The sequence below is a fragment of the Paroedura picta genome, chromosome 2 (genome assembly GCF_049243985.1).
Source record: "Paroedura picta isolate Pp20150507F chromosome 2, Ppicta_v3.0, whole genome shotgun sequence".
Classification (NCBI taxonomy): domain Eukaryota; kingdom Metazoa; phylum Chordata; class Lepidosauria; order Squamata; family Gekkonidae; genus Paroedura; species Paroedura picta.
Window position 1 is genome coordinate 128,234,354 of NC_135370.1, and position 23,040 is coordinate 128,257,393.

The window sequence follows — 23,040 nt, forward strand, 5'->3', positions numbered from 1 at the left end:
ACAAGGATTTCCCAACAGGTCTTGGTGAACCACATCCAGAGACAACTGTGTTTAATGTGTCTGTCGGGGAGCGACTCAGTGCCAGATCCCTTCCGGCCAAGACCAGAGGAATGACCAGCTCTTAAATTGTAACTTGAGAAGCAGCTCTCAGTTCTTCTAATAGTGTCATGCGTAGGATGACTGTAAGGAGCTATAGATAGGATCCATGTGGTCATTGGCGGGAGAAGGCAGTAGCCTAAACTGCTGACCAGTGGGAGTTCAGCCTCAGAGTAAGTTTCCATTGATAGCAGGTAAATATTAGAGACGTCGAGGGGGGAGATTTAGAGCAGGTTGTAATGTGATTTTAAAATTTCCACTTGGTAGTTTAGTATTGATAATAAAGAGGGCTGCATTAGGGAAGCAGTCCAGCAGTTGCTTCTGTGGCTTCTGGTGAGAAACACATTTCTGGGTATAACTCCCCCCCCCCCCCTCCCTCCCAAGAGCCAGCTTGTGGTTAAGAGCTTGGGCCAATCACAATTTTCTCAGAGCTCTCTCAGCCTCACCTCCCTCATAGGGCATCTGTTGTGGGGAGAGGAAGGGTAGGCAATTGTAAGCTGCTTTGAGACTCCTTCAGGTAGTAAAAAGAGAGGTACAAAAAAACAAATTTCTCTTCTTCACTGGGAAGAAGTGCTCCGGAGCCAGGCAACAGAGATCATTTCCCTGTAGAAACGGGCTGCTTAGAAGGTGGACTCTATAGCATTATGCCACATTGATATCCCTCCCCAAACCCCACAGCCAAGAGCTAGCAACCCTCGTTGTTGCCTAGATATGAAATATGACATAAATCCCTCTCCCCCCATCATTATCTGGATGGTAAAGAAGGTGCCAATGGAAATCATGGCTAGCTGTCTCTAGCCACCCCATCTCCTTTATTTAGTCCTTCCTCTCAGTACCCCCTGTAGCCCTTGGCCAATACTTGGTGGAAGAGAGCTTGGCTTAATCCTGTGGCTCAATTTTGCAGGAGGCCAGAAGAGCTAAAGGCTCAGCTTGCAGGGGAAAGAAGCAATATGAACAAAGATTTCGATTTAACCTTGTCTAAACCCTTAGACAATTACGCAGCCCATCATTCTTTTAGGAGCCTGCAGGGAGAGATGAGCTGTGAAATTGACTAAGGACTTGGCTTGCTGGGCAGAGAGGGGGTAGTGACTAATCCCAGCCCTTGGCAGTTACCTAGCAACAACCACCTGTGTTCCCCATTTGTTTCTGGGATGGGGAAACATGCCACTTGTGCCTTCGCTTTTTCTTAAACTCTCCAGCAGGGATATCAGAATGAAATAGCAAAAGTTAACCTTGCCTTGCATCAATATGAATTGCACGTGCATGATGTATGTGCACATTTTCCTGTTTTCAATTTAATCAGTCACATTAGATATTTAAGCAGCACTAGCCCTGTCTGAATGAGTCTAGTGGTTACAGTAGCTAAGTGATAGTTTCAATAAAACTGGAGGCTTAACAGAAGAAGAAAAATCAAAAAAATAAACAATAGAATACATGACAGGCAATTATGATGTGACTGGAACCTGCAGGTGTTCGGGTACTCCTAAAAGAAATGTTACTTACCTGCTTTGTAGGCAGTGTACTGAATACCTGTTTACATTCACTTTCCCCCTAATCTGCTGGTTTGGCCGTTGGTTTTTCACCAGCCAATCAGAGATTGCATCAGCAAGTGGTAACATCATAAATCCAAGAAGCAAATAATCAGACTGGGCTAAGTTAATAAGATCAAAGAATGTGGGAAATATTTTCTGTCCTTTGTCGATACACAGGAAAACGTTTTCACTCCACTTTTCAGGCGCGATCACGGTTTGGAACCAATGTATCTGAAGGACCACCTTCTACCTTATGAACATGGCTGACCACTACACACATATACACAGCCCCTGCTTCAGATGCCCCCATCTTTTGAGGTTATGCAGGTGCCAACCCCTTCTCCATCATGGCACCAAAGCTCTGGTACTCTCTCCCCTGGAATCAGTCCCCTTATGTTATCATCTTCCAGCACTGGGTGACTTGTTTTATTCAGCATGTCCTCAATGATTCCTCCTTCCTAACCAATGTTCTAATTGCTGATTTTATGTCTTGGTACTTATTTTAACTGTTTTTTTTTTTGTTAAGTGTGCTTGGAGAGACAGATTGATTTTAATAGTTTTAAAATGTACTTTTATCATGTATATTTTAAATAGTTAGCTCCCTTGATAGCCTTTGTGGGGACAGAAAGGTAGGATATAATTTTTTTAATAAATAAAGGAGACATGAACCCACAGTGCCCAAGCACTGCTAAGGGCAACTTTAATCTAAAGTGGAAGAACAAACAAGTTCACAAGGAGCCAGCAATTAAAAACACCATCACAGCTGCTCTCCTTGTGGATTTGTACTCTCCAGTTTGATTTACATCCACCCTAGCCCAGCAGGAAAAATCTAATTTTTTAAAAAATAAAGAATCAGCATCTAGTTGCAAATATTGTAGAAACACCACAAGCTGCCACTTAAGAAGCCACACAGTGGTCCATAAAACTGATTCCAAGCAAAAAGCCAATTGGAAAATGCAGAGCTTAAGATGGAAAGTATTTTGGCTATAAAAATAAATATTGTATAAGACTTCACAGGTAAATTTCTGAGGATGCTGAATGAAATAAGAGAATTTTGACCTTTATTGTGATAGAATGCCCCTGAGTAAGAAACCAAGTAAATTGGCCTCAAAAGAGACTTAATGTTTTGGTATTAGGGAAAGATGTCATATGAAATCCCCTTGCATCAAATTAAAATATTGGTCCTTCAAGCTGACTGGTTCCTGTGACTAGCAATGGCTCTTCAGTCTATGGGGGGGAAGCAGGGGGGAGGGGCTTCTCCATCACCTGCTTACCGAATCTCATTTTAAACTGAAAATAGATTTGGATCTTCTGCATGCCAAAGATACATGCAAGCAAGGCTAGGTTTGTGAGCTGTGGGAAGAAAGACATTTCCTTGAAGAGAACGGTTGCTGTTAATAGAGCAGGTGTCTGGTGTGGCACAGATATTGTTCTCACTACAATCAGGCACCCCATAAAAAAACCTCCAGGCAAATGGAAAACGAGGTTCAGCCTTCTTCCTATCAAGTTTTTTCTTTGTGCAAGAGGATTTTTTTTAAGTGTATTCAAATGAAGAATCATCTGAAGCCTCTTCCCAATCTCTGGACCAGGATCAGACTTTACCTCCCCACAACTGCAGTGCAGGCTGTCCTGAAGAAACCATTGGACTGAGTCAACCTCTCTCCACACAGCCAGCTCTGGCCATCCTGGGCTCCATTCTCTGGAGCAACTCTAAACTCATCCGTTGAAAGGAAAGCATCCATCATTCTGGCCAACAAGAGATAAGTGGTTGGGGAGGCCCATCAGAGTCTCTATGAGAAGCAAAGGATGTCTGCAGATAAATAAAACATTCCATTGCTGGAAACAAGAGTCCAGGAATTAGTGCACCTGTTCAAAGAGGAGAAAGCAGTGTTGGGAAGGCTGAGGTGGAGGTGAGCCTGTCCCAGTGTCTGGGATGTGGAAAGAGACCATGTTTCCTTCACACCAAAGGTGAAAACAAGCTGTGGCAAGCAGTCATGAAAATATTCCAGGAATATGTTGTTGTTTTTTTCAAAAACCCTTAAAAGAAGATTAGGAAACCAAAGAGATGCGAGACCATAATGTAACGACTCAGGACATATATTGCAGGTCATTTTTTTTGGCATTATACAGACCACACACATTCTGTAATATACAAAACATATTGGCTCTGAGAAAAGTGAAACTGATATGACCTCAGCAATTTAGAGTCACCAAACAATATGAGCAGCAAAGGAAAGTTGCCATCCTAAAACTGAAGTTGTTGCAGCTTTTCCTTTAAGTTCTGTCTCTACCCCAACTTACAGATTGTTTTTTTCCTGTAGAGTATTGTTTCCTGCCAGTAAGGCTCAAAGACTGTAACTACGTTTTTATAAATTCAGGTTGTCTAGTCAAGAAATGTATTACATAAACACAGAATATCCATTGCTTACAGCAGATACTGTGTCCTTCAATCAATAGTTTAAATAAAAGCCAACTTGATAAATCTTAAACAAGTTTACTTGAGAGTAACCCCCACTGAGTTCCACTGGACTTCTTTACTAGGTTAAAGTGTTTCAGATTGCAACCATCAGATCTGTGGCAATGACACAAACCACTCTTAACAAATCTTCTATCATCTTCTATAGAACATAAAATACAATGTCAAGCTAAATTCCAAGGCCCCTGAAAGGAGCTCCACTCACAGAACGCATCATTCCTGTTTCCCCTCTCTTCCCCTGCCTGAAATGCTACTCACTGAGTTTAGGGGACCCTCAGGATACCATGGGGTGGGAAAAACCAGCGGGTTGAACCCAGGACAAATTGTCAATTGCCACTGATTCTGTATTCCCATGGCAGGCTTCCTCTCTCATCTCCCAGAATATGTAATCTGGATCCAATCCAGCTCGTGGAAGATAACCTGGCTTCTATCCACTGCTTTAGGGCAACCTGGTGGGGTACAAAATGTTTTCCTACTCCCCAGAAGATATTGAAGGACTTGCCTGTACTGCTGCTGATGTACCACCGGTCTAATAGTGTGGATGCACACCCAACAGTCTGCCAAACTGCACTGCAAGACCCAACAGCAAGATCAGCCTGTTCTGCCCAACCAGTTCCACAATGCCAGTACAGGAGCTTGTTGCTGAATTCTTTCCACCACATACAGTTTTAGTCCAGCCCTAATGTATCCAAAGGGTGGCACAGGCACTTCTTCTGCAAATGCACAGTGGGTGTGCAGACAAGCAAGATATTTCCTCGCCCCTACAGTTAGCTTATTACTGTGTTCCTCCTGAAGAGTAGATACTAGCTACAGGAGCACTCCTAGCAGCCACATCATCCAACTCTTCAACATGGAAGTGGCAGGCATGGATAGATCAACAACGTATTAACAACCACCTTATCCCAGAGGCTCTGAGATCAGCAAATCACTTGCTATCACTGCACTGGGAAAAGCCATGTTTTATCCTATTTTAGCTTTCCACTGCCTAAAAGCTACATACTAGTAGTCCAATGGGTTGTTTTGCCTTTAGATTCCACTTTTCTGCAATTCACTTAGAAGTATGAATATTTACAAATCCATTGGGACCAGCTTATCAGCACTTAGTTAAAATCTTATTACATCACTTAGGAATCTTTCTTGTACCCAATATTTTATATTTTACTCAGACGCCAACTCCGATGATTTCCATGCAACTTACTTCCATATAACGATATGGGTTTATGGTGTTGGTCGTCCATCAGTTGGATCTCCTCATCCCCTCCACCCCCCCCATGCCAAGCTACATCCTCCCCCCAATACCTCAACATTCACTGCTTATGTCAGTAGCCCACCAGTAGTGGGAACATTATCTAGAAAACGACAGAATTAAGCCCAATGAGTTTCTCTAAGGCATATCATTAAAATGACCCCCTTCCCAAAAAGGAAAAGAATCAGACGTCCCCATCATAAATCCACTTATAACTCTCAATCAGAGAATCGATGGGTTATAAGACCACTTGAGAGAAAGGGCATATTGTCAAATAAGGTTTAATTCACAAAATGTCCATAGCCTTTACCTACTTCTCATTTAGATGTTAGGCCAGGGCTTTGAAGAACCTCTTTTGGCAAGCAAAAGCTATTTCCCTGCTTACTCCAGGATGTCTCACCCCCACACTAAACTTAGCTCAAGCTGCACCAGCAATTGCTCCACAAATTCCTCCAGGATACAGAAGCAGCTTGTTTTGACCACAAATGGAAGGGCTAGTTTTGCATAGAAAGAGCCTTCGTATCATAGTCCATATTTTAAAATACCAAGTATGTGAAAATACATGGGGAAGGGAATTAAATGGTAAGATGGAAGATCAGTGAAATGGGGCATCCCTGTACATAAACAATCATACTTCTTATCTCCATCGCCCAATACATGACTTTACAAACAGCAGCAACAACTTTACAGCAAACCAAGATGTTTTCCTTTCCCCACCACCCAATGTCAGTCCAGAAATAAAAGTGTTGATTGGCTTTCTTTAAATTACTCCACGGATCTGTAGGTTTTTCAAGGTCTCCCTAAAGGTGAAGGCATCGGTCACACTCGCTGTCGGTATCTCAGGAAGGCCCACACTGCAGTCACTGCGAGGACCAGGCCAGGTACCAAAATCACAGCCAAAGGTATGCCTCCTGGCTCTCCATCTGCTCGGTGGCTTGAGGGACCGTTCTGAGGCAACAGCTGTAATAGGGAGAAGAGTTACTGCCTTAGAGACAATTGGTGTAAGGCACGCATGTTTCTTAAAGCAAGCATGACCAACCACTTCATTGTACCTCTGGAAAACTGGAGGGTCCTGCTCCAGCACATGCTAAAAATTAACCACAGGCAGCGTTCATTAACTCATAAAGAAAGGAACACAGAGTAAATCCCACAAAAGTCAACTGAGTTAATTATTACTACCTCTTCTTTTCCATTTGCACAATGTATTTACTTCATTTGCTTATTATGCTCTAGTTGTCATATTTCCTTTGACAGAAGTGGTAGATTTCAATTTTCCTCCTCCAGTGAATTATCTGACACTTCAGGGAATGATTGTTTTGTCCTTAAATACAAGCAAGGTTAAAGATTCCTCCCTCGGTGCCCACTTTTCTCATTAAGATCTCACCATCTTCATTCTTAGCCCCACCAGATTTTAATACAAGTACTGCATTTGCTCAAATTTCATCCTCATTCTTCATCCTTGCATTCCATCCTTGAATTGTGTTTGGGAAGCTGCCTGATGCAGAGATCTGTCTCCCCTCCCCTCTTCATGCTTAAGAGCACTCAGCTCAACCACAGCATGATCGAAAGTATATAAAAATACAATCCAACAGCTGCCTCCTGGCCCAACAAACAAAAGGTAAGATGAATCCAGAGAGGGATCTGATGGCCTCCATTCTCTGGGTCTTAAGCATCACAAGAACTCATCAGGAGATGATGGTGGCACCAATCAGCCTAAACAACAGGTCAAGTCCTAAAGAGCAACCTGGAGGAACAGAGACTACTCACCCTGTGTTGGACCTTTAGTGAGACACTATCTCCTGCATTCCGGAACAGATCCACAGCATCCTTGTGCAACATGTTTATCAGGTCCTTGCCATTAACCTAGGGAAAAAATATTTACATTTTACACATAAGGGGATAGACCAGGCTGAACAGAAGGAGCTCACAGAAGTAAAAGCAGTATAGATAGTAAGAGGAATTTTGCTTATTTTTCATATACATATTTTAATTTTTCAAAGTGATTTATATAATTCTCATAATATGCATTAAATTTTTTCTGACCTTCCTTTATTTAACAAAAAAACATCCTTCAACCCTGTAACAACTTCTGTAGAGAAACTTAAGGCACTTACTGCTAAAATTTTGTCTCCTTCTTGTAAGCGTCCATCAATGGCAGCAGCTCCCTTTGCTTTAATCCGGCTAACATAGATGCAGTTATCATTGGATATGTGCCGCTGGTCTGTCCCTCCAACTATGTTAAACCCCAAGCCTAAGAATGAGAACAAAACAGACAGTAAGGAGAGTCTGCAAGTAAAACTTTTGATAAGGTTCCACATGATATTCTTGTTCACAAGTTGGTAAAATGCGGTATGGATCCTAATTCTGTCAGGTGGATCAACAAATTGTACCCAGAGGGTACTTGTTAATAGTGCAGCATCCTCTTGGAAAAGAGTGACAAGTGGAGTACCTCAGGGATCTGTCCTGGGGCCTGTGTTGTTCAACATATTTATAAATTATTTGGATGAGGGATTAGAGGGGATACTTATTAAATTTGCAGATGATACTAAAATGGGAGGGGTAGCAAACACAACTGAAGACCGCAACAGAATACAGGATGATCTTGATATGCTCGAGAAGTGGGCTAAACTGAATAAAATGAAGTTCAATCGGGACAAATGTAAAGTTCTGCATTTAGGTAGGAAAAACCAAACACACCAATATAAGATGGGGGACACTTGTCTTGGCAGTAGCATGTGCAAAAAGGATCTAGGAGTCTTAGTAGACCATACATTGAACATGAGTCAGCAGTGTGACTCAGTGTCTAAAAAGGCAAATGGGATTTTGGGCTGTATCAAAACGAGTACTGTGTCCAGATCACGGGAGGTGATGGTACTGCTGTACTCTGCTCTGGTTCGGCCTCACTTGGAGTACTGTGTTCAGTTTTGGCACCCCAGTTGAAGATGGTTGTTGACAAACTAGAACGTGTCCAGAGGAGGGCAACAAAGATGGTGAGGGGTTTGGAGACCAAGACATATGAAGAAAGGTTGTGGGAGCTTGGTCTGTTTAGCCTACAGAGGAGACAACTGAGAGGGGATCTGATAACCATCTTCAAGTATTTAAAAGGGTGCTATATGGAGGATGGAGCAGAATTGTTCTCTCTTGCCCCAGAGAGACAGACCAGAACGAACGGGATGAAATTAATTCAAAAGAAATTCCATCTAAACATCCGGAAGAAGTTCCTTACTGTTAGAGCGGCTTCTCAGTGGAACAGGCTTCCTTGGGAGGTGGCCGGTGCGGCCCTGTGGAGGCAGGGAGCCGTAGTCCGGTGCCAGGGCCTTCGCGGCCCGGTGCCAGGCCACGGCCTGGTGGTTGGGGACCACCGGCCTAAAGCATCCATGGTAAGCATCTGTTCAGCCGCTGCTTAAAGACCACCAGAGAGGGGGATCTCGCCATATCCTTGGGCAGCCGATTCCACTGCTGAACTACTCTGATTAATGGTGGAAAGTGCCATCAAGTTCTATGATTCTAAGTTGCAGCCAACTTATGATGACCACACTTCAAGGCCAGAGACATTTACAGATGGTTTGCCAATTGCCTGCTTGGGTCATAACCTTGGTGTTTCTTAGTGGTCTCTCTTCCAATTACCAACCACAGTCAGACCAGCCTATTTATTTGTTTATTTTCTTATATTTATATACTGCCCTCCCTTGTGATTCAGGGCGATGTACATAGAACATGGTGGAAACAAAGGAATAGGTACAGTATAAAAGTTTTAATGTCGAAAAAAATAACAGTAATAACAGTAGTTTCAATAAGATTTCAGTAACTTGTTGTAACATTAACATGATAACTATAATCCAATGGTTGGTCAGTTAGTCATGAAACAATGGTTTTGCTTGCCTATGTCCCATTTCTAGTAATTGTTCAGAAGCTAATCCTATTTTGAGGAGTTTGTTAATTATCTCTGTGCACCAGGTGGGTTGTGGCTAACTGACAGGAAGAAGCTAATCAAGTCTACAGGTAAACTCTCCACTGGAATACCACATTTTGGGACATTAAAGAGGGCTCTGAGAAAGCCTGCCTAAATTTTCTGTAAAGAAGCAAAATTGGAATAAGGACCTAATTGAGCACCATATGTATGCTAAGCTAATGATTTAGACAGAAGCAGTTAAACTGTGGCAGGAATGAAGCAACCACCATATACTATGGTATTGCAACCACATACTAATTGTTTATTATACTTTAAACTAATAAAACGTGAAACAAGTTTAAGTCGCAATAAATCTGTTATGTCTTCATAATGCCAACAAGACACTGGTTTCACAACAACAGATCCACTCCTTTGGCATTTGATCACAGATTCTTTTTTCTCTCAATACTAAGAAAGTCATCAAGAGGTCAAGTGGAAGGTGAACAGGACAAGGAAAAAAGGGCAGAAAGATGGGTGTGCTCTATAACAACTGTTAGCTACTCTTAGCAATGGAAAGAAATTGTTTTCTTTAGAATGTCCATGGAACATACAGCGGTCTTCATGACGTTATTCAAATTTGTAGAATAAGCCTCAACAAAACCAGTCTGGGCCTTGCGCACCAATTGATTTCCACCATCAACCATCACCACAGGCAAGGTCTACAATGTGAACTAGTGATAACCAGGTTTCCCTTCTTAATCAAGATGTGAAAGTCAAACACTGCTTACAAGGGACCATAGTTGGTTGGTCTCTCTCTTACACGCAGACTCTCTCACACATATGCAATGCTGTCTACTCTGACTGGCAGCAACTTTCAGACAAAGATCTTTCATGCCATGTACCACCTAACCATCTTAATTGGGGTTGCCAGGTAATGTGAACCTGCCCCCCCCCCCAGTTCTCCCCTGAGGAACAATGCAGATCAGTTTAATGCCAGTGGAAATGCACTGTCTTTTTATCACTAGCAACATCAGAAATGCATTTTGTAGTTTAATAGTTGTTGTTTTGGGCAGGGATGACCTATGTGGCATTGGATTTTGACATCCAACTGGAGAAAGCTGTTAAGAGGGATGCTTCTATCAGTGTTGAAATAAAACCAAATAGCAAGACAGGAAACTAGAATTCTACTTTAAAGCAATTGTTTTTATACAAAGCATTTAGTGATGGCCTATACTCCATGGTTTTGGGGGATCAAATTGTGTTTGTTTCACTAAATTATATAAGAGGCACGGCCCCTGAATTGAACTCAGGACCTTGAACATAAAAAGCAGTTGATCTACCCTTTTAGCCACATGCCCTCCCCGAGGCACTGTGCAGATTAGGTCCGTGTCAATGCAGATAGTAATCGGTATCTCTCCTCCCAAAACGGGCCCGGGGGGGGGGGGGGTTGCATAAAGTTCCAATGCCGCTCAAAATTCACACACAGTTATCCTCAATTAAGCCCCCTCTTTTAGGAGCAAAACAATCCTTCCCTTAGTGAACAGCGTGTGTGAGAGAGAGAGACACAATCGTTCTCCTTAGAGCGAAAAGCTCCACTGCACGACTCCCCTGTGCTGAAAGCCCCCCAGCGGCTGGCCTCTCTCCCGCCATCCCGCGCCCTCCGAGCGGCACCGACCGGGAGCGCTTCCCACGGGGCTGTTATTGGCATGCGAGAGCGGCGACTCTCCTCTCCTCTCCTCTCCTCTCCCGCGCCCCCAAGGGCTGCAGGAACGATTCGCCACTCCGCGCAAGGCCTCAGCCCGCTGGCAGAGGAAGGCGGCGGCAGAGCTGCGGGTCTAACGCCGCGCACCCCCCCCCCCTTCCTCCCTCCCTCGTACCTGAAGGTCCTCTGGTGAGATTGATGACCTCCTCGGAGAGGAGAGAGCCCGCCCCTCCATTCATCCTTCGCTCTCGTGCACGGCTCGGCCTCCCACCTGCCCACCCCCTTCGCTACGCCGCTGAAGGTGAAACACGGCCGCCGCGGCCGCAATACTTTCAGTTTCATCAGCCTCACGGCAGGAAGAGCCTCTGAGGATTCTGGGATTGGTAGTTCTTCGCGGGAGCCACTGTTGGCCGCTGTTCCTTTGAAGTCACCACTCTCCTTTCTGGGAAAAGGTTTAGCTTTATATACACAAACGGAAACTCTAAAAATCAAAAGATCTCTCTCGCGCGCTCTCTCGCACTCAAACCGTCGTCAAATCATACTGGTCTGTTTGGTTTGCATTAGATTTTATGCTGGAAACTGAATTTTTGGGAAGATCTTCAAATGTCTAAAATCAGAGAATTACAACTGATTTTCAGGCTACAGGGATCAATTACCATGAAGATAACACTAGCTTTGTAGGGTAGACTCCATAAGAGAACACATAGAAAGAATTAACCTCCCAATGTTACTGTTAATTGTTATTTATATTATGTGGTTTTGTAATTTTGATACTTTATTGAAAGTTGTTTTGATGTTACAGTGGGTATAATATTCCATGTAAGTTATATAATGGGCGGTATAGCATTCTAAACAAACAAACAAGTAAATAAATAAAATCACAGTGGGAAGGAATCTCCAAGATAATCTAGTCCAACCCCTGCACAATGCAGGGACTCACAACTACCTGACCACCCACAGTGACCCCAGTTTCATGCCCAAGTGATCCCCACACATACACCAAAAATCTCCAGAATCAAGCCTGGACTGGAGAAATTCACCTACCACCCCACAGTGGCAATTAGCAATTCTCTGTGTATGCAAGGAAGGGTCACAAGAGACAAACCATGGCACATCCCTTCCTGCCCACCCTCTCGCATTCTGCCTAACTTCATAAAATCAGCATTTCTCTCTGATGACTATCTCGCCTCTGCTTAAAAACTTCCAAAGAAGAAGAATCCACCATCTCCTGAGGAAGCTTGTGCCACTGAGAAATCACTTTGTCAGGAACTTCTGGATGTTTAGCTGAAAATTCTTTTGAATTAGTTTCAACCCACTGGTTCTGGTCCAACCCTCTGGGGCAACAGAAAACAACTTTGCTCCATCTTCTATATGGCAGCCCTTCAAGTAGTTGAAAATGGTTATCATATCACTTCTTAGTCGTCTTCTCTCCAGGCTAAACAGACCTAGCTCCCTCAACCTTTCCTCATATGACGGTCTCCAAACCCTTCCCATCTTCGTAGCCCTGCTCCTTCCCCTCCTCAAATTCTGCTATCCCCAGACTCCACATCCAAATCTCCAGTTGTTTTCCAGCCAGGAGTTGGCAACAGTAATCTAAACATTTGGAAATATGCAAAAGGCTTATTTACTCCTCCCTTCTATCCTCATAACCACATTTCAAAGCACATTAGAAACAGTGTCTGATTAGAAACAGTGTCTTTTTTGCTGAATCAGGGCCACCATGGTAGCTAATGATTAAGCATAATTAAAAAGCACAAAGCCATTAAAAAAACAGAGCTAAAAATGCATATATAAAACACGACCCTGCAGACCAAAACAAAAGATTAAAACTGCTACTCTCCCCCCTTCCCACCACCACTGCCTCTGCTCTGCTGGGAAAGACTTCTATTGAAGAAAATAGGGAAATGTTTTTCAAATGTGGTATTTCATATATCCAAGAAAACTGGGAAAAGGTGGCAGCAATGAAAACACAAGTGACGTTAAGTAACTGGGGCTGCACTTTGTACTGTAACAAAACAACTGAGATAGAAAGTTACAAGGCACAATGGGCAGGACTGAAGGGTTCGGAAGACGAGAGGTCTAGAGACACAAACAGATACTGGATATGGGCAGGTCCAAGATGTTAGACCGGGCATGTAAGCCCACACACTGTTCTTCCATCTGAGCAAAAAGTTTCTTCTGAGTACATCCAATTGCTTTTGACCCCTAAGTACCACATCCCAATGGCACTCTGTGTAGGGCAAACAGATCAACCTCTATGCAAAAAATAAGTGGACCGAATTCTATTATTAAAAATGGCAACATTCAGAAATCAAAAGGAGAGCATTTCATTCTCTGAGAAGAATGTTGACATTGAAAGTCACCATTCCTCAGCAAACGGATGTGTTTTTCAAAGGAACACTATCATGTGAAGTAGTTGACTTAGATTTTATCAGCAGTTTGGGTTGTATTCATGTACAAATCAGTCAGAATCAGAGTTTTCTTCCCTGTATTTTATTCATGTGTTTATGAGATTTATGTCTCCCTCCTCAACAACAGGTTTCCAATGTTCCTTTCAAAGCATAATAAAAGAACAATAAAATACAAAAATACAGAGTCAATAACACAATTTACTTAAGCAGGAAATAAAAGTATACACAGCGAACCATAATAAATCTGCCCCCTTAAAAGTAGTAAGATCCTGCATCCCACAAATTCTAAGAGGTATTGCTTCCATAACTGGTGTATGTGGGGGGTGGAGCAAAGAATAAGAAGTTTTCTTCAGAAGTGGTCACCAGTCTGATGTCAGATTGAACCACTGCCAAATTCTCTTCTGTGGCAGAAGATACTCCCTTAGATATCTTAGGCCAATGCCACAGAAGGCTTTCCCTCCCCAGTATCTTGAATTTAGCCTGGAATATTTTGCTCGGAAAGTAGGGTTTTCTGATTCAAAATGTTCACTGCTGTAGCATGGAAGGAATTTCAAAAGGTCAGAGGATAGGTACAACATCCAAAATAAAAAAAAAATGTTTTTTTTTCTCTTGTGAATGAACCCCATATGCCAACTAGGTAAATTTCATCAAAAAGAAGTTAAAATTAATCTAAAGGGTGTATTTCAAATGTATTTTATTGCAGAATAGCACATATGCGACAGTACATGAGAACCCACTATTTCCTAATAATTTTTAAATGTTTTATTCATTCTACACTTGAGTGTTCAGTAGCGGACATGGTACCTCTTTGTTGACAGGAACCCTGAGATCAGAGCTCTAGACCACTGGAAAAGTTCTGTCCTGTGAGTTACAGCAAGGACAGCAGCAATGACAGCAGCACCAAGGAGCATTAGGAGACCTAGAATATATATTGCACGGACTTTGGTTGGAGGAGGGGGTCCACTGTCAATGCTGCCACCATAGCCTTTATAGAAACAGTATGGGGGAGCCCAACCATAACTACAGTGACAATTTTTATGACTGTTACATTCCCCCCTATTTTGGCACTTTGTCGAATTGCAGTCATATTTTAAGAGGGAAACACTGGTGCATTTCTTATTAATACACATCATATCTTTGCCACAAGGAGTGCCATCTTTCACGGCTCCAATGTCAGGAATCTGTTTTCCATAATGGTGATCTGTGCCCCAACACAGATGGTTGCTAATATGTGTTTGGATTATGGTGCTGTTTTCTGGCCAAGAAGACAATTTATGAATGTTTTCACACTGGATTCGTCCACAGAGAATATTCCTAGTACTGCATTTATTGTAAATGATATCATCAGTACCACAGTTGCCAAAACGGTCACCTTGAGCATTCAGCTCTCTGAAGCAGACCTCTGACCCAACCGTTGCTCTGGAGCCAAAGATCATTTTGCACTGTTTGCTGTGAGTTGAGCAGTTCCCATGGTAACAGTATGAACCACCTTCACATGGGGCACCATCTTGCACATGCACATCTTCTGGACACCATTCTGAGGTCCCATTGCAGTACTCCGGAAGGTCACAGACACCAACGCTTTTCCTGCAAACGGTCCCAGCCGGAAGATGCTGGCATTGGGAGCAGCACTCCCCAAAAGCACAAGAGACACCGGAACGCAGCTTGCAGCCAGACTGGCAACAGGGATCCCGTTCACAGTTCTCTTTTGAACCACAGTCACATTGCTCTCCACTATCTACTACTTTGTTCCCACAGTATGTGGGTTTATACTGTCTATTAGAGTCTGAGGCAATTAACAAGCATTTTGCCCTATGAGATTTCATTAGGGTGAAATACTGCCTGTAACTGCAATTACTGAACTGATGACTCTCTATAGGAGAGGCAGCCATAATGCAGGTTTTCTTTACACAAGTACAGTACTCGCCATCATGTTCCATACCAAGAATGTGCCCCTGTTCATGAGCAACTGTGCTAGAAATAAAGAATAAACTGGTACTAGTATATGATTCAGCACCAGTTGCCCAAAGGGGGCTACACATTGTTCCTAGATATGCAAATCCAACCATATGTCCAAAATTCTTATATACAAGTAAGTGACCTGCATCATGTTCTAAACGTTTAACAAAAGTGTTCTTTCTCCAGTTATTGAAACTAGCAAGTACAGACTCTAGACTTCCAGTAATATTAATGAAATTCCTTTCAGACCATATTTCTATTCCAACCAAGGCCACATGAATACCAAGTTGCATATACCAAGAGTCTACAAAATGGATGATATCCAGCAGTTGCAAAACAACTACAGTTTCATTTCTGCCAAACTGAACATAGCGCTCATGTTCCACTACGATTGCAAGCTTTGCATACATTCTTTGTGTCCCCCAAGGAATTTCTTGATCCTCTTCAGATACTAAATTTTCTGTATATTCAATAAAGGCTGCTTGTCGATGTTGCTCTTCCTGTGTCACCCCACACCACCTAGTACTTTCCTGCCCCTCCAATCGGTACACCACATGTTGAAATGTAGCAGATGCTGGGACAGGTTCAATTTCATAGGACTTATTCTTGACTTGCAAAACACCTCTGAGGCCTCCTGAACAAGTGCTAATGGCAAGCGAAGAGACGGGCATGCCACGTACAAAACCGTCATAGAAACAGTCATCCCTGATGAACGGATAGTCCACCTGCAGAGCCCCCTCCGTGCTGTAAGTGAAAACGGGGAAGTGTTTGGGGACAAAGGCTCTCTTCTGCCTGAGGTAGACCAGATGGATCTTCCCTTCTATCTTCAGCTGGTAGTTCACCTGCTGGGGTTCCTTCTGTCCATACCTGGGGGCCTGTCTCTTTGGGATGACCACCTCATAAGAAGCATATCTAAACCCTGGAGGAGGTGTTTGGCAAGCAGACTCTTTCAGGGCACTCCTCCAGACCAGCACTAACAACCAGGCAAGAACATTAGTCATTTTCCAGTTGGGGGTAAGAATTTTGTAGGTTACCCAACCTCTGCATCTCATCCAAAAAAAGAAAGTCTTTGTGCCCACAAGGAGGAGAGAAACTAGAGTGGAGGACAAATCTCCCTTTGATGCAAAGGGTGACCGTGGCAACCATCCATTGGGCTACCATTGGAATGTGGGTGGAGCTTTGTGTGTCAAAGATCAACAGACTACATTTGGAATGACTGAAGAAACTTGGTAAGGAATAACTGGTTGAGGGCTGGCTGCTTTTGGGCTAGTTGTGTTCCATGATTCAGACCTTTATAGGTTGGATGGAGTTGCCAAAATATAAAAGATCACAAGGACACAAAACACAGTAAATAGTATTGTTGGACATTCAATTAATAAACAGCCTAATAACCTATTTGTATCAGCAACAGTGAATTGAATAGTAGTCCCTGGCCCCAGAGAAATCCAGTTGGCCTCAACCAGGGCCAGGGCTTTCTCAGCCTTGGCCCCTCCCTGGTGGAATGAGCTCCCCAAGAACATTAGGGCCCTAACGGAACTTACACAATTTTGTAGGGTCTACAAGACAGAGCTCTTCTGCCAGGCTTACAGCTGAGGCCAGTCTGGATAAATTAACAACAAAATACTAATGGGTCTCATTCTAATAGTGTTCTGTTGCATCCCTAAATGGAGAAAGAATGGAGACCCACCAAGCCAATAAGAACAGGCTTACAGCTAGGGTAATGAACATTGTCTTGTTAATTATTGTGATCCATACGATGGTCATCTCCAGACTAGATTTCTGTAACTTGCTCTACACAGGCCTTCTCTTGTCCCTGCTCCAGAAATTACAGCTGGTACAAAAAGCAGCTGCTAGGGTCCTCATTGGGACATCTTAGAGGGTTCATATCCAGCCTGTGCTAAGACAGCTGCATTAGTTGCCAGTTAAGTACCAAATCAGGTTCAAGGTATTGGTCTTAACCTTTAGGGCCATACGCCTTAAATGGACCTGCGGGACTGTCTAACTCAGGCTTTCTCAACCAAGGTTTCATGAAACCCTAGAGTTTCTTGATGGCCCTGGAAGAGTTTCCCAAATGACCATATATGATCATGCTGACCTGCCCTTCCATCCCAAAATGCTAATGATGGGCCTGGAGGAGGTAGGAAGGGGAGGTGCCCTGGGTGGACATGTACTAAGCTATGCTTCCCAACTGTATTCTGCATGATTGCATTACTTCTGGGGTTTCTCAAAGCTTGACAAATGTTTCAGGAATTTCTCAGTGGTAAAACAATTGAGAAAGTCTGGTCTAACTTCTTATGCCCAGCGTAGGTCATTGCATTCTGCAACAACTAATAGGCTGGAGATCCCTGGGCCTCATGAAGTCCACCTGGCCTCGACCAGGGCCAGGGCTTTTTTGGCCCTGACTCTGGTCTGGTGGATTGAGATCTTGGAATAGCTGTGAGCCCTGCAGGAGTTGACAAAGTTCGGCAGGGTCTGTAAGATGGAGTTCTTCCAACCGGTCTTTGGTTGAGGTAAATAAATAAAAGGGTTCAGAAATGTATGTATGTATGTATGTATGTATGTATGTATGTATGTATGTATGTATGTATGTATGTATGTATGTATGTATGTATGTATGTATGTATAAATAAATAAGAGGGGTGATTAAATTCTTGAGTCTCCATAATGAGTTTGCATAAAGTACATGCCTCACATCTATGGTTTCAAAGGTAATTGTCTTAATCAGGCAGCTGTTAATAAACATTTAGGAACAATCAGGTCTTTACTCTTCCACTAAGCCATGATTGGCTTCTCCACACAGCCCTTAATACTAGATATCAAATGCCAGTGCTTAAGAACAATATTTTTTAGTTGGTTGGTATAGGGAGAATATTCAAAACAGCAAACGACACAGCCCTGTGCCTTTTCCTCCTTATATTATAAAAGATCCCCTCGCTGGATAGACCAAGCCTGACCTCTTGCAGCTTCAATTATTTTAATGGGGTTATTGTGTTCTAACAATGCCTCGCTCAAACGATCACTCACCTCTTCAAAATCCTTCTAGTTGGTGTTTATGCATCTGTCTCAGGAACTGACCATGAGGTAAGTTTTGATGAAGCTGTAAAGGATGGGATGATAAAAATGCAACTAAGTATTGCAGGCAGGTGGTTTCCTGTAAGGTGAAACTGACAAGGTGCCATCCTGTAACCACTGTGTCAAGAAATGGTAATTGTACCTGATCCATGTTAGCCACAATGCACAAACTGATCTAAGTATGGTTTTTTAAAATGTACAGCTTCATGGCTACATCATGGAGGCCATATCCAGCCTGTGCTGAGACAGCTGCATCGGTTGCTGGTTGCAGCCCAGATCAGGTTCTAGGTGTTGGTACTAACCTTCAAGGCCATCCATGGCCAGGGCCCCATGTATTTGAGGGATCAGTTGCCTCCTTGTGCCCCCTGCAGGGCCCTTCGCTCTGTGGGTGCTAATCTTCCCCAGCCTTAGGGAAGTTCACCTGGCCTCAACCAGGGCCAGGGCCTTTTTGGTCCTGGCCCTAATCTGGTGGGATGAGCTCCCAGGAGAGCTAAGGGCCTTGACAGAGCTATCACAATTCCATAGGGCCTGCAAGATGGAGCTCTTCTGCCTCCCCTTAAAAGTGGAGCTCTTCTGCCAGGCCTATGGTTGAGGCCAGAGCAGGTAAAATCAAGGACCCCTCCTCAAGTGACACTGGAACATTGGGCGTTCTCCTATACCCTGAGGCAGGTTGTTGTCTAGGCTGATTCTGGGTGGGGGGAAGGGAGGGCTTGTTATCTCCACTAACCATGTCACTATCCTTCTTCAACAGCGGCAGCCAGAACTGGAAGAGAGCTAGTTTGGTGTAGTGGTAGGAGTGCGGACTTCTGGCATGCCAGGTTCGATTCTGCTCTCCCCCACATGCAACCAGCTGGGTGACCTTGGGCTCGCCACGGCACTGATAAAACTGTTATGACCGGGCAGTGATATCAGGGCTCTCTCAGCCTCACCCACCTCACAGGGTGTCTGTTGTGGGGAGAGGAATGGGAAGGCAACTGTAAGCCGCTTTGAGCCTCCTTTGGGTAGGGAAAAGCGGCATATAAGAACCAACTTTTCTTCTTCTTCTTCTGGACACAATATTCCAGGCGAACAAAGAGGACTTACAGCACTCTGATCTCTCCTCTTTTTCTCACTGCCTCCCCTTAAAAGTGGAGAGCAGGCTGGTGAGAATTCTCATCAGCACCGTTCCCCTGCTGGCCAAACTGGCCCTCATACTTGATGCGGCCTCTCACAACAAGAGAGGTTGGGGAATAATCCCATTGCATTTGTGAGGAAGCCCAAGCACTGCCAGCCACCCTGCCCAGCTCAGAAGGCAGAGAAACCTCAGTAGCACTCTCCCTGCATGGATGAGAGAGAGGGGAGTTGGTAAGGAAACTCAGATATTTTTGAATCTCTGTTTACTAAAAGAGAGTTTTTAAATTTTCGTATCCTGCCTGTCCCCAAAAGGTAAGGTAAGGATGACATGAGATAATCAGCAAAACTCATTATCATTAAGTGCTACCAAACAACATCTAATTTATACCACCACTCAACTGGTCTAGCATACAGTAGTGTGGGTCCTTCTGTGGACGCAGTGTAGAGTACCTGTACGACCTGTGCTCTCCAAACTGCACTGGCTCCAGAATGAAGACTGGATCCAATTCAAGGGCTTGGTTCTTACCTTTAAATTCTGAGATGGTGGGACGGCCTCTCCCGCTGTGTCCTCCAGAGAATATTGCAAACGGAGCAAAACCTGCTCAAGAAATTAAATTGGTTTCAAACAGGGCCAGGGCCTTTTCAGATTGGGGCCCAGCTTGGTGGAACAATGTGTCCAATGAGATCAGGGTCCTGCAGGATCTTAAGCAATACTGCAGAGCTCATAAAATGGAGTTGTGCCACCTAGCTCAGTGGTCCCCAACCCCCGGCCCGGGGACTGGTACCATTCTGTAGATCAGTTGGTACTGGGCCGCGGCTCCTCCTAATCCTTATCCCCGACTGCTGCCTCGGGGGTTATCCTGCCACCAGCTCACCTTTGGTGCTCTCCGGCAGCCGCCATGGCTGGGACTCCCCCTTGGCGTGGCACTGTGTAGCTGCTGCTGGCAGCTCCCCCCAGCAGGTGGCGGGAAGTTAGGGGCGCCGGCAGGCAAGGAAGTGCAGCAGGGGCTCAGGAGATAGTAACGTCCCTCAGCAAAAGACTAACAACCCCCTGGGCCTCATTAAAATTGTCAAGCGTTGACCGGTCCCTGGTGATAAAAAGGTTGGGGACCACTGACCTAGCTTATAGATGAGGTCCAGAAATAACCAGATCAGAAATCTATTGGCCTCCCTATCCAAAACCACCAAATTAAACTCCATCTGAGGGTTTATATATATTCTCCCCTCATCCTTTTTCTCTTCCTGAGAAGGATTTCACTAGAGTTAAATTAATTTTGTATTTAAAAAATTACCATATATACTTTCATATAAGCCATATATACTCGCATATAAGCCAGCTTGGTGTAATGGTTAGGAGTGCGGACTTCTAATCTGGCAAGCTGGGTTCGATTCTGCACTCCCACATGCAGCCAGCTGGGTGACCTTGGGCTCACCACGGCGCTGATAAAGCTGTTCTGACCGAGCAGTGATATCAGGGCTCTCTTAGCCTCACCCACCTCACAGGGTGTCTGTTGTGGGGAGAGGAAAGGGAAGGCCACTGTAAGCCACTTTGAGCCTCCTTCAGGTAGAGAAAAGTAGCATATAAGAAGCAACTCTTCTTTTTCTTCTTCTATAAACCGAGGCACATAATTTTACCACAAAAACTGGGAAAACTTATTGACTCACATATAAGCCGAGGGTGGGAAATGCAGCAGGCTACTGGTAAATTTACAGGGTGGCCTAAGTGCTTAATCCATGCTCCATCATCACAGGCTTTCCCACCCAGCTTCCCTCCCAACAAATACAGAAAAGTCAAGAGGATGAATAGCTGCTGGTTTTTGTACTCACTTTTCACTAACCAAAGGAGTCTCAAAGCGGCTTACAATTGCCTTCCCTTCTTCTCTTGATGCCAGACACTCTGAGAGAGCACTGACAGAACTGCTCTGTGAGAGCAGTGACCCCCAGGCCAGCAAACCAGAGCCGAACAAAACTACCCAAAGTTGGCAATCTACTACAACAAGTACAACAGCTACCAAACTGGGGGCTACAGTGTCCCCCAGAACAAAATATTGAAAGAAAGAGCTGTAAAACTGAAAACTGAAAGAACTGTAAGAATCAACTTTTAAAAGAAATACAACCCCAAGAAGAAAAGGCAAACAATGCTGCCCCTCAGATAAAAGAAGAAACACTGAAAAAACAGTAAATCCCTGAGCACCCCCCCAAACCCACCCCACCCACAGAAACCAAAAGAATAGTTTGGAAGAAGTGATTAGGAAAAGAAGGGGGGAAAATATCAGAATCCCTCAGTCAAACCATTGATGTCCTACAAGCTGCCAGAGTAAGCTTTCAAGATATTTGCAGAAGGCAATGGTTAGCTGGGAGCTCACTTACAAAAAGCTTAGTTTTTAAGATCTTTGCAGAAGGCAAAGGTTAACTGGAGGCCACTAGCTCACTTGCAAAGAGCTTAGGTTGCAGATGCAATGCTGCGATTGACTGGCTGGGGGCAGGCTGTTAATCAATTACCCATGTATAAGCCGAGGAGGTATTTTAAGTGCCAAAAACTGTGCTAGAAAACTCGGCTTATTTGTGAGTATATACAGTAAATCGAGTATTTTTAAAATTTCTAAGTTTGTGAATGTAAATTGTATGATTTTAGATGATGTAATACAATCTGAGCCTTCATGTAAGGGTGGAGTATAAATTATAATAAATATGATCCCTGTATAATAGGACTTTGGCCATACAAAGTCCTCTTCCAATCCACCCCCCTCATGTTCCCAACTATGCTCACCTTTCCTCCCTTTCAGTGCTCTATTGTTAGAGGCTTATTCCAGTATGAAGACTTCCGTATGATTGTATGGACTGAAATACTTTCAATAATAATTTCAGTATCACTGGTTGGGATTGGTTGAGGCCTCAACTCAGACAGTGTAAACCAGGAGTAGTTAACTTATTCAAACAGTGCTAGAAGTAATATACATTTCTGTGAGAAAGGCCTTGATGGAACAAAATTTGTTCAAGGTTCTGCTTTTCTTTTCTCCTATGGTCTAGCACAGTGGTCCCCAACCTTTTTATCACTGGGGACGGGTTAACGCGTGACAATTTTATTGAGGCCCTGGGGGGGGGAAGGTAGTCTTTTGCCGAGAGACATCGCTGCTGCCGCCTGAGCCCCTGCTCCACTTGCTTTCCTGCCAGCGCCCCTGACTTCCCACTGCCCGCTGGGGGATGCTGCCATGCCGAGGGGGAGCCCCAGCCATGGAGGCTGCTGGAGAGCACCAAAGGTGAGCTGGTGGCAGAATGGCAGGGCAGCCCCCGAGGCAGCAGCCGGGGAGGAGAATGAGCCATGGCCCGGTACTGACTGATCCACGGACCGATCCTGGTCCCCGGACCGGGGGTTGGGGACCACTGGTCTAGAAGGTGGAGATTCAGTGAATTAAATCATTTGATAGTGGTTACTATTTCCTTCCAGCTCACTAAATTTCAGATTGTATATATTATTGAATAAACTTATATTATTATCATTATTATTGGCTGTCTTTGTGTGTCAATTGTATTGAGGGCA

The 23,040-nt window shown here is 44.0% G+C and overlaps 2 protein-coding genes across 2 annotated transcripts; both read right to left on the reverse strand.

Moving 5' to 3' along the window:
- Positions 1–3,709: 3,709 nt before the first annotated feature.
- On the reverse strand, positions 3,710–11,305 carry SYNJ2BP (synaptojanin 2 binding protein). Its single transcript, XM_077322627.1, has 4 exons — positions 11,120–11,305; positions 7,465–7,601; positions 7,118–7,213; positions 3,710–6,310 (listed from the first exon to the last, which is right to left on the reverse strand). Exons 1-4 carry the CDS (start codon positions 11,181–11,183, stop codon positions 6,170–6,172), a joined length of 438 nt encoding a protein of 145 aa, XP_077178742.1. The 5' UTR covers positions 11,184–11,305; the 3' UTR covers positions 3,710–6,169.
- Positions 11,306–13,454: 2,149 nt separating this feature from the next.
- LOC143828791 (disintegrin and metalloproteinase domain-containing protein 20-like) lies at positions 13,455–16,451 on the reverse strand. The gene has a single exon (XM_077319002.1). The coding sequence runs from the start codon at positions 16,364–16,366 to the stop codon at positions 14,141–14,143; it is 2,226 nt and encodes a 741-aa protein (XP_077175117.1). The 5' UTR covers positions 16,367–16,451; the 3' UTR covers positions 13,455–14,140.
- Positions 16,452–23,040: the final 6,589 nt, after the last annotated feature.

Bases quoted from the DNA above. Each gene is read 5' to 3' on its own strand.
- SYNJ2BP (XM_077322627.1), bottom strand. From the start codon at position 11,183: ATGAATGGAGGGGCGGGCTCTCTCCTCTCCGAGGAGGTCATCAATCTC. The intron at 7,602-11,119 runs GTACGAGGGAGG...TCTCATTCTTAG, and splicing joins TCTCACCAGAGGACCTTCAG to GCTTGGGGTTTAACATAGTT. The intron at 6,311-7,117 runs GTGAGTAGTCTC...TCCCTATTACAG, and splicing joins CACTAAAGGTCCAACACAGG to CTGTTGCCTCAGAACGGTCC.
- LOC143828791 (XM_077319002.1), bottom strand. From the start codon at position 16,366: ATGAGATGCAGAGGTTGGGTAACCTACAAAATTCTTACCCCCAACTGG.